The following is a 12,177-nucleotide window of genomic DNA, read 5'->3' on the forward strand; positions in this document are numbered from 1 at the left end:
TCTCTCTCTCTCTCTCTCTCTCTCTCACACACACACGCACACACTCTTTCTTTGATTCCAGGGCCAAACAAAGTTAGGACTGATGAAGGAAGTAATGGTATTAAGTCTGACAGAAGAAGGGAGGATGAAGGAGAAGGAGAGACAGAGAGAGGGAGATTTTAGTTTAACAAGGCTGATTGGAGGGCAGGAATGTTCCAGAAGGAGTCAGGACCATACGTCAACAACACTGTATGTCAAGTGTTATAAGTTAAGCCGTAAAGTATATCACAAAGTAAACCATGATTCAATCGTGCTAAATAATGCAAAGGGCATTGAATGAATTCATTAAAGAGGGGGTATTAGGTTGTTTCACATTTAAGACATGTAATTTTACATTTGGGTGAAGTTTCAAATCTGTAGGTAAAAGTATGTTGGAGTAATCCCCAGGCTTCTCAGGTCAGTCTGCAGGCTGCTGTGAACGGCAGGTTTCACACTGTTTTTTCTACACGCTGAACTTTGTGACATCACAGAGAGCTGGCCAATCAGAGGAAAGCCGGCTGCTAGGGGCGGGTTTTCTTAAAGGGACAGAGCTGACTGAGTAATTTCAGGCAGAGGCTGTATGAGGGCCTGCAGTTTTTTTTAACTGTAAATTATGCTAAGCTACTCCACAGGTATCACAGAGTGAAATATGACGCTTTAAATGAGCATAATACCTTTAACATAATTTTTTGGGTGAATGTCGTGACATTGAGAAACAATCTTTGTAAATGCAAACTTACTGGTTTATAAACACTTCGGCTTGTTATTGCTCTTTAAAATTATGTAATGTTACGGTTATTACCTGGACAACCAAAGGGTGCATTTCCCCACTTTTTAGGCGCTTGAACACAACATTTAAAAGTATTTTCTGAGCTTTCCTATCCATTTATTTGTTTGTTTTCTAAAAAGGGACCAAATAAATAATTTGGGAACCACAAATATCAGACTCTTTGGAGTCTAACCGACAGATTGAGCTTCAAATACAAATTCAGAATGAGTCTGTGATGGTGCAAGAGCCTGATGTAAGTCCAGAGATGGACACGATGAAAGGAAAATACTAGGGCAAGGTCCAACATTGGCACAATAAGAAATAAAAGCAGAAGTTACAGCCAAACTTCCTGTTAGCGACCTTTCAGAATAAAGAGTAGCTGTATTAAAAGGCTAAATAACCCATCTAGAGTAAACTGCTGCTTAACAAAGACAGTCTAATTGTGGTTGTATGCTAAACTGTACACTATAAAACATTGTTATGTGTGTTTTAACTGTAATTAAATTCACATTTACAGTTCAATTTCCAAATAAAATACAGTTGAAACAACTCATGGGTTAACCGAGGTTTCTAACTTAGCGAGGACGACAGAGGTAGAAATGGAGGGTGGAGGGTGGAGAGCTGTGAGGGTGGATTAGGCAGTGAAATGAAAAGGGAGCAGGTGACTGAGGCACCCTGCGGTTGTCACAAGGCTGTGTGTGTATGTGTGCACGCCTGTGACAGTAACAAACACAGACAACTTTAGTGGGTTGTTTAACAACATGTTTTTCTGTTGCATAGAAGCTCATTCAGTGGATTACTGTTGTTACGTTTTAACTCAACAAACAGAGCGGTGAACTTAGAGGCCAAGGTCACAACAGTAATCAAATATTCTGCGATGTAATTGGGGATGTGATTCCAGTTTTGTGTGAGTGAAAGGAGGGGATACAAAGACAGACATATGGATGGGAAATATACGGTGAGGATTTATTCTGTGCAGGAAGAATCTGTCATCTCTAAATTTGATTAAAGAAGACAGACAGTCAGAGGACTATTTTCCTTCTCTCAGAGCGGCGGTCAGAGGCAGGCGGGAAATCTTAATCCATATCCCTCCACTTGAATTAGCCGGTCAGACCGAGCTTAAATTTCAGACTGAAACTGAGAATAAGAGTCGCTAAAAACCTGAAAATTATAAGGACATATCTGCACTTAAAAAATAGCAATTAAAATGGGGAAAGGGAACACATCAGTCTTTATTTCCGTTATACACATTCAAGGAAAATAAACCTTCCACTGCTGCCAGTGTGTCGTCTAAAGTTACCATTAAATTTTAATGTTCAGCAGAGGTAACAGAAGCACTTGATTCAGCTGAGGGGGAGGCTGCACTCACTTAAAAGCCACAAACCACGCTGCATGCTGCATATTAAGAGATAATTGTGGTAATTCCATATATGTATGTAAGCAATCTCGGATCCCATCGGCTATAGCCTGACGACGCTTTAGCCTCTGGGGACAACGGTGAACATGCCGGGCACGTAGCCAGCGATTAGCAATAAACGATTTCCTTTTCTGCGTGCTGCATTGTTTACAGAAAAATAAAACGTTTTTCTTGCGATTGACTTTAAATAAAGGTTTGCTAAAATTTCAACATCATGATGCAGATTAGTAAAAAAAATGAAGCTTTGTCAGGTCTGTCCTCAAGAGGAGAAGAAAACTACTTTTAAAATGCTCGTTTGTTGAACAGAGGTCAGATCGGTCATTTCTGGTGCATTCGAGGAAGTCGGGAACTCTGAACGCTTGACGACTTACGTGACACACCGTTAAGGGAATTTATCTCAAGTTGAATTTTAGATCTAGAAGGGATTGTTAGCTCAGATGATGCTGATGGGAGCAGGGATGTCATTTCTGGGCATTACGTTGCGCCTGCTTTTGCTCTCCACACGGACTGTTTTTCCTGCATACGCCGCAGCCTGCTGATACGTGATTGGTCAATATTACTCGGACTACAAGCGTAGTTCAAAGGGAAACCAGAACGCTTGCCGTCCCTAAAATCCACGTCCCACATTTCTATGTAGAATCTGTAAATAGAGATTACTAAGTAAGTAAATGGCAACATAACAAATATATTATGTTCCAAGAAGGATAAACTGATTTAAAATTAAAAGGATGTAATAGAAGCAGAGAGAAGAGAGCGACTAGACGAGGATAAAGGGGAAAAAGGAGCAATAGAGATTTCTAGTAAATTCCTCTGCTCCATTAGGCATCACTGTCAGCCTCTACAACGGAGGGAGGCAGCTCTGCCTCTGTTTGTGCGTGCGTGTGTGTGTGTGTGTTGGGGTGATGACCTCAGCAGCACTCAACATAAAACCGCCTCTGATTGCATCTGTCCTCTCCGTCTGTGTTTTGGTCTGTCTGGTGTGTTTTTTTCCCTTCGTAGTGTTTTCAGGCAACTGTCAGCTGAGGAATTAGGTGCTTTAGTTTGAGATGTCTTTTTGTCTGTCAATAAATAGAGCGGAGAGAGAAGCTGAGATTCTGTCTAATACAGGTTGTCAACAGACCCTTGCTCACCCTGTTGAAGGAAAATGTCTTGAATGAAAACAAAAAATGTAATCAAATCTCACTGGCCTGAAATGAAGATATAGAATATCCTTTTACTTCCTCTCTCTGCAAAGCTGCAGGGTCAGAACGGCTACCACATCATTCTTTGAGGTAGCATTTGCTTTGCCCTGAAATGACATCTTTGCTCTCTAGTGATGGAGGAAAGCAAGCAGCCAAAAACAACTTTCTATAGAGCTACTGTTTCCTGTTTCACGTGGATGACAGAAAGAGAGAGAGAGAGAGTTGGGGAGGAAGGGAGAGTAAGCGAGAGAGACTGACCGGTGCAAAAACACAGTCATATGACTGGATCTCTTGCGGCTCATGCCAAACTTATTAATACAGTCAGTAAACAAGTGAGCGGAGGGGGGGCAGGAGGAGGGAGCTGGTGGAGATTAAAAGGGACAAACAATGCTGTAAGATATACGAGTGTCAAAAAGTGGTGTCTCCACACTCACTGGGGGTGCATTTAAAAGAAACTCTCTTACTACCGCACTCACACCAAACAGGAAATGCAGACTTACACTCGTAACCCTCCTGTAGATCTGGGCGGCGTTCTGACACTCAGAGTAAGGGTACTCCGAGGTCGCCATCTCCAGCATGCACATCCCGAAGGCGTAGACGTCCACGGATTCATCGTACTTCTCCTCGTACATCTCTGGAGCCATGAACTCCGGGGTTCCTGATGAAAAGGAGAGGGGAAAAGACATCTCAGTTACAGTTATTTTTACTGGCTGTATTCTCCAGTGCGTGCGTAATGGTCGCTTAAGATCTGTCGGCACGACTGTCAGTGCCACAGGTATTTAAGTTTGAGGATTTTAATAAATTTAAATTTTTAGTTCCGTGTGCGAGTGTGTGTGTTTCTGCGAGTATTAGAGAGAGCGCACATCAAAGGGAGCGGGCATGATGGGGAGCTCGTTGTCGGTCTCGGGCTGGAGTTTTTGGCTCGAGCAAGAATCTCCCTAAGATGAAGCAGCCGTGTGTGGAGGCAGCTTAGCTTGTCCACGACAGACTCATGATGTAAGCAGACGAGGGAAACAGAATCCAAATGCACAGCGCGTCCCCGTGTCAGTAACAAGTTGTAAACTTGCGGATGTGTGCAAATCTTACTTACGAGCCCTTGAAATAGCAGGGACAGACTGCGCCATAGACTTTAGACTAGGTTTATGTTGGTCAATGGTGCAGATGCTTTCAGTGTCCTCAAGATAGCAACGTGCCACCCGTTTGCCTGACCAAACCTCATTTAAGACCAACAAATGACACCTGCGTTGAGTGGAAAATAATACTGACACTTGCGCTGCCCGCCGCGGCCCTTTGCACAGGTTGAACGATAGCGTCTTTGATGCCCATAAGCCATTGGTGCGTGGATGCACTGTAGAAAGGAACATAGATTATCCTACACCTGCAGCCTTGAGGGTACTTGCTTTTGATCACTGTCAGTGCTGAAAGCCGACCTGTGTCCTCTCTCTCTGCAGTTACAAAACAATCGATCCATTTTGCCCCACACATCGCAGAAGCTAGCTAACCAGATACAGCTATTATTCTGGTTTATTTTTCTCACGCTGCGCCTCCCCTGTGATCCTCTGGCGCCCCCCAGGGGAGGCATGCCTCACACTTCGAAAACCGCTGCACTAGAGTGTTTGTCAGTGTTATGTGTGTGTTTCTGTTGATTTCCTCAAGGGTTCAAATACTTGAGGTCTGCCTAATTACTACAAAGCAGCTGTGAGATTTACAAAGCATAGCATTCTGGCCTCAAGTGCATGAGAATATGTGCTCTCATGTAGTTGTGTGTGAGGATATGTGTGAATACCAGCATATCTGCGGTCAATTTTGCAACTAGATCGCTGAACGGCAGCCAAGTTAATATATGGAGCTCACACAGCAGACACTCTCGGCTTGGGTGTGTATTCGGGGTGTATTCTCTATCGCATCTCCAGACAGCTTAATCCGAGCTTCCCAGCAGACGGGCTGGTGTGTATTTCACTTTTGGAATACCTGTGGTTTTGCGTTTACAAGCAGGCATTTTAGAAGCAGTAAATTTAATGTACAGTAGGCGTGGGTAGCTTGTGTCTGTGCTTCTATGAAACAGCGTGTGTGGACGTGCGTGTGTAAAGTGGCTGCTATTATTGAAAACACATAAATTATCTGTCACTTTCTCCACCTTTAGAAGTCTGCAGGCAGGTATGTTTGCATGCAAGAGGTAAAGAACTCATCTCATGCATTGTCCTACCTATGACGCTCTTTGCAAATGAGGCCCTCTTCAGCGTGGCTAAACCCAGGTCCCCGATCTTCACCGAGCCCGTGGGCCCCGTGATGAAGATGTTGTCGCACTTCAGGTCCCTGTGAATGATGGGCGGGGCCCTGGTGTGCAGGAAGTGAAGGCCTTTGAGGATCTGTCGGCACCACGAGCGCAGCACCTTGATTTTCATCACCTTGAAACGCTTCAGGTAGCTGCGAGACAAAGAAGATGGCACATAGGGAGGGTGTCAGTCAAGGAAGGATAAAGTGAACAATTGTACAAAGAAAGCAGCAGGTTCAACCAAACAGGCTTTTCAACAGCTATAAATCCAGGTCAAGAGGCCTTTTGTTTGATACAATTACAGCCAACTGGTTACAAAAAGCTTACAAAAGCAAATCAACCCCATTGTGCATCTAATATCTCATTTAAATCACCATGTTATTGAGGTTGAGGTGCCCTCAGATGATTCTTTGAACTGTTTTGATTACAGTAATATTATTGCAGGTGGAATTAATTATTCCCAAGCAAGGCAGATGATAATCAGATTATAATAATCATGAATAATGCTTCAATTGAAGGTGAACGCTTTCATAAGCAAAGTGAATTACTGGGAGACGACTCCAGCTTAAAGAGACGCGTCAGAAATGCTCACACAAATAAGAATGAGGGCAGAAAAACAGACGGAGAAAAGCCAGGCAGTCACTGACGGACAGACTGACAGGTGTCTGCATGAGGAGATGGTTTCACAAAGATGCTTTAGACTTGTCTATAGTGTTAGGCCAGTCTTAATACTGTTCACAGATTAGTCTAATGCAAGTTAGACCGTTTCACAAAAATAAAGACAGACTCATTTTAAGCCAAAACAATTAACTAACTCAGCTCTAAGACCCATGTTACCATGGTAACAATCAGTGACACCTGCTGACCAGTAGCACCAAATTTTGAAAGTCTTTGATGGTCCTTTCAACGGTCTGATTAACCGTTGCTGCAATTTTTTTTCCATATCAGGTTGCTGTTGTTGTTGTTGTTACGCTCTTGGCTGAATTTTCCAAGTTAAATGCCCTTAAAACTGTTGAATTCCTCCAACTGACAAACATTTTCCGCTGGGGTAAACAGACTTGAGCGGTTAGGTGCAGTTCCTCGATCGGCCATTTTTTTTGTTTTGAAAAAAGTCCTAATTTACCCAGAATTCAATGCACCATAGTCCTGTTTAAGATAGTCAAGAGCTAAACTGCTTTGTGAAACGGATGGATTTAGAGGCTATCTGAAGTCTGACTATTTGTTATACCTAAGCCACAGTCAATCTTTGTGAAACCGGCCCCTGACATTTTATGCATAAAAATGATCTACTGGAATACTGAAATACTTTTGAACAAATTTTACATCATGAAAACGGACATATATATTAATTGGATACAAAAATGTCTCAAAGAGCTTCATTGAAGTCAATGACAACCCAAACTCTGAAGCTGTGTCTTCATTCTGCAGAACTTTAAAAATGTCTTAGATCATAATTAGTATAAAATATATGTACTTCTTTAACTATTCAAACCATTTATTTTTGTCGTTTTGATTTCATGAAGTCAAAATATCCCAAATAATCTCATGTTTTTTTAGCAACTTCTACTGAAAAAAGAATCACAATGTTATTGCATATCTACAACATGGTTTCTAAGTGGGAGTTGCCTCTTTCCACTTCACTGTCCAGAGTAATTAGTCTGGAACATATCCCAGCATAACACGGGGAGGAAAGCAGTGATACAACCTCTGACAGGTCATACACAGATCCCCACCTGTGCTGCCTCCAGTCCACCTGCTTCGTACCACTCTGGAATGTGGGAGGAAACTGGAGGAAACCCAGTGACCCCAACGGACATAACTGTGAGTCAAATATGTTTCATTTGGCTGCAAACCAGCAGTTCTAGCTTGAAGGTCTCTTTCACTTTCAGTCATAACGTGCCATTTTAATTTTATTGATGCAATCTTTCGATTAAAAAGGCTTCTGTCATAACTTCTCTTTAAGAGCTTTAAAAACTCGTTTAATATTCAGCAACTGTCGTTCTTGATTAGCTTATTAAAAGTCAGTGTTTGAATTCTTAGCAGTGTTGCCTGTTTTCTTCTATCAGCTGGAGTCATCTATGCCTCTCTATGCTCAGACCGAAGAACAGAAGGAGTAAGAAGAATGTATTCTTTAGTTATCGTGTCATTGTCTTATCAGATAAGCTCAGACTTATCCCAAGCTACATGTTTATGTTGAATTATAAGGCCTAAAACCTGACAAGACAAGCGGCCCAGTGCAGAGCAGCATCAGTGAGTCTTGCTCCAGCATCACTGGCAGCTCCTCTTACTGTACGCACAGATCCTGAGTGATGCTGAGCGTCAACAACGCAGCAACTACAGGTCTGTCTTCACCGACAAGGAGCTGCTCGGACAAATAGTCTGGACTGAGCATCACAGACGAGTCTGCTCTGACGCTGATCCACACTGCTGCTAGAAGCTCCACTGTTATAGCTGCGACCCCTTACCAGAGTAGACTACAGTGTACAAATACTGCACTCATTCTTACTTTACTTCACTAACCTGCTTAAAAGGGGGGTATTATGCTAATTTAAAGCTCCATATTTCACTCTGTGATACCTGTGGAGTAGCTTAGCATAATTTACAGTTAAAAAAACTCCTCATGTTTCTCACACTGGAGCTCTGTGCAGGCCCTCATACAGCCTCTGCCTGAAGCGACTCTCAGCGCTGTCGCTTTACGAAAACCCGCCCCTACAAGCCCACTTTCTTCTTATTGGCCAGCTCTCCGCTGCACTTAGTGATGTCACAAATTGCAGAGTGTAGAAAAACCTACAGATTTGAACTTCACCCACGTTTAGTCGACATCCAACATTGTAACATTATATATATATATGTCTTAAAATGTGAAACAGCATAATACTCCCTCTTTAAACTAGCATTAACTTAAATCAAAATCACATTCAGTCTAGTCCATAACAACAGTGTGGCTCCTAACTAGGAGTCTAGTGGAAGTGTTTGAGAATGACCCTATATGAAGACTTGTCTCTTGATAGAATTATTTATTGTTTGGGGTACAAACTGTCAGAAACATTTATGTCTTCAAATTACTTGTCATGTCTGAGCAAAGATGTTCAATTTAATAGCAGATGAGACAAAGAAAAGCAGCAAATTAAAATCTGGAAAGAGGGAGAGTCTGTTGAAGAGGCTCTCACTGTTTTTATGTTACTCAGAAGAATTTATTAGGCGGAAATATCTGGGTGGATACACATATTTTAAGAGGGAGATGCCTTCAGGACATGGAACAAATTAGGATACCCTGTTGGGGACTTTCTAAGTAAAAATACCTCAAAATGCATCCATGTCTCATTCTCACGTATCTCCTAAGAATCAGCGCTCTCTCCTCCTCTTCCTCCCCTTTACCTTCCCAGCCCTCCTCTCCCTCGCCTGTCTCCTCTGCTTTCTCTCTCTCTGTCTGAAGTCAGAACGGTGTTGACAGAAAAGTTAAACCCCGTGGCATGCCATGTCGGAGTGACGCTGCGCAAAGCCACCTCTACCACACACGCTCGCTCAACCGTGCTCCCCTTTTCAACACACATAGGTAGGACATATACAGTATGTGACCAGAACATACAGTGCACAGTTATGTATGAATGGCAGGCATTCATACACAGACACACACACACGTGAGAAAAATGAAGCGGCGCACACATGCCTCTGTCTCTAACACAAACACGCACACAGATAAGGGGCCCCCTAATACCCTGAGCCCACGCTGGCTGGTCAGTGTTTCCATCCTCACCGTCTCCCTCCCCTCCCCTATCAGTCCTCCCCTCTCATCATCTCGCTTTCATTTTTCCACCGCTGCAGCGGAGAGCGGTCCTGTCTCCTTTTTCAGGATGCATCTGGGCGCCGGCCAAGATCGCCTGTGCAGCTTTGACCCTGCTCATATATGTCAATGCGTGCATTAGGCACACTTTAAAACATGTGGGAAGAATTTATTTCCTAGATCTATAAAATTTAGAACTAAAAGAGTGAATTATTCAGATGAAAACATGTATTATTTATGCTTATTTGTGATTATTAAAGTGAGTATTTGCTGTTATTTTTAGCGCTCTTTGTTGGTACACTGTATATTTGAGGGAATTTTAAGGAGACGCATTAGTACAGTGTTTTATTCCGCTATTTGTTTACTTGCAAGCTTTTCTTGTGACTCATTTTTGTCCAAGGTCTTATCTGAATATTTAAATCACACATGCATTCTTCCTGAGAAACCTTTTAGTAATTTATGTTCCTGCCTTCCTTGATTTTACAGCGTAAATTGACAGAAAAAGATGGAAAACGTAGACTTTTATTTTGAAAAACACTTCACTAATACATGTGGAAGGTGCTGGACAGATGCAGGAGAGAAAGTGTGTCTGTTTCTAAACTAATTTATGAAGCTTGTTTTGTCCAGTGGAGGGCGCTACTGGCCTTAGCAGTGCTGCACTGATAGATTTACTCTCACTGTGCTCACAGGTGGTTCAATAGGCTAATAGCCGCTCCTGCAATAGCTGCTTTTAAACTGGATGTCTGGTAATGTGTTTGTTTATTGATTAATTATGCGTGCCTAAATGCCACCCTAACTTTCTGCCACTCTTCCACAAACTATCTCCCAGTCTGCTCGTTCATCTGCCCCCCCCTCACACGCCTCATTCGGTCTACCCGCTGTCTGTCTCTGTCAGGAATGAGAGGAATCTGCAGCAGAAGCAGCAGCTGGCAGGTGGGCCGGTGTCCCAGGATGCGCCGCACGGGACACGCCGTGCGTCAAGCATTTACTGTAGGCTTTTATTGTGCCCGGGAGCTCAGCAATCACATTCACGGGCGCGCGTCTATTCTGTAAAGAGTGTCATGCGGTCGCAGCGTGGACAATGACAGCCGCAGATGCATGAATTCTCCACTGTGAGTTTTTTGGGGATGGGGGGCGGAGGCTGACAGACGCCCCTGACATTGACATGACAACCACATATGAGGCGTACAGTCAAGTTTTCTACCCATGATTCCCGAGCTTCTGTTGTGTATATGATAAACATACATCACATACATACATAAGCAGTCACTCAGTCAGTCACATGCTGCACATAACACACGTAGACACATACTGTACACGCACACGAGCTGACCCACAAACAGCTGCACTCGGCGTTGATCTCCTGCTGCGATATGAGGTGCTTACGACACTGAAAGACTATTTGAACGGTGAAAAAAAGAGGATAAACTGCATATTGGTTTGACAGGAATAAGAACAGCACAGTTGTGTGTGTGTGTTTGTGTTTGTATACATGTTAACAAAAAACCTGCAGGTGAGTCATCATGTGTAATGACAGTGCTCTTCAAAAGCAAAGGGGGGAAGAGGTTGTTACGAGTGTGTACTTGTGAGTGCATGTGTACTGTAAAAAATGGCTGCAAGCTAATTTTTGGAATGTGAAGACATTTATTATAAACCAAACCCTATTCATTTTTTTGTCGATTTTCAGTTAGCAGTGTCTTTTGTTTGCAAGTGTTTCACACCTTCCAGTGACACATACTGCTTTCTGTTCATTCATCTGATCTGTGTGTCCAAATTAGTTTGGACTGGCAAAACAAGAACTACAACTCCTGTCTGGTGTAGGAGCCTAAACCGGTTGGATTTTATGTAAAGGTACTGAACCGGCATTTTTGCACCGGTCCAACCCTTGTAGTGTTTACAAGCTACAGAAAACACATTTGTAGATTTCTTTTCCGTCTTAAAGGAGAAGTTCGGTGTTTTTAAACCTGGGCCCTATTATTACAAATTTGGCTGTCGAAATGACTCATAGGAACAAAAACTTTTAGAATCAGTCCAGTAGATGCCTCCGCCATAGCCGCGATACAGCCACAATGGCTGCAACATAATCCATTAGGCCAGGGCAATTACGCCCGATCAAAGTAAGTCCACTAAAAGTTGTTTTTGCCACTTACAGGCTCAGATTGTTACTCCAGGTGTCCGACAACGTTACGAAAATGATCCCTTCTTCTTTTTAAAGAGTAAGATGCTTTTTGTGTAACCAGAAACAGAAGTCTCGCTCACCAATTTCCAGAGCTTCGTGGCCTGGCAGCAGCTGCTTCACCCTCTCTCTCTCTCTCTCCTTGTTCTCTCTGCAATTACTATGAGCTCTTCATCCGTATATTCGTGGAAATCAGGTAAATATTCAGCCATGGCTTTTGAAATATATTCCTGTTGGCAGTCCTCTACGTAAACAAATCCTCTCTCCAACTCTAACTCCACCTTTCAGGTGACATATCACCACTGGCGAGATTTCAGAGCGAGACTTCTGTTTCTGGTTACACAAAAAAAGATCTTACTCTTTAAAAAAAAGGCTGATCTTTGGAGGGATCATTTCCGTAATGTTGTTGGACACCTGGAGTAACAATCTGAGCCTGTCAGTGGCAAAAACAAGAACTTAAAGTGATTTACTTTGATTGGGCGCAATTGCCCCAGTGGATTATGTTGCAGCCATTGCAGCCGTATCGCGGCTACGGTGGAGGCCACCTACTGGACCGA

The 12,177-nt window shown here is 43.0% G+C and overlaps 1 protein-coding gene across 6 annotated transcripts in view; it reads right to left on the reverse strand.

Annotated features, from left to right (window-relative positions):
* Positions 1-12,177, reverse strand: part of wnk1b (WNK lysine deficient protein kinase 1b) — a 97,303-nt gene that overhangs the window by 40,287 nt on the left and 44,839 nt on the right. For all 6 annotated transcript variants that reach the window (XM_069671329.1, XM_069671332.1, XM_069671331.1 and 3 more), the window contains exons 4-5: positions 5,592-5,812; positions 3,886-4,043 (exon numbers count right to left, since the gene is read on the reverse strand). In XM_069671329.1, coding sequence (XP_069527430.1) covers positions 3,886-4,043; positions 5,592-5,812 — 379 coding nt within the window. The remainder of the gene's footprint in view (positions 1-3,885; positions 4,044-5,591; positions 5,813-12,177) is intronic.

The sequence above is a fragment of the Semicossyphus pulcher genome, unplaced genomic scaffold, assembly GCF_022749685.1.
Source record: "Semicossyphus pulcher isolate SPU_LCO1_2020_fin unplaced genomic scaffold, fSemPul1.0.p SCAF_20, whole genome shotgun sequence".
Lineage (NCBI taxonomy): Eukaryota > Metazoa > Chordata > Actinopteri > Labriformes > Labridae > Semicossyphus > Semicossyphus pulcher.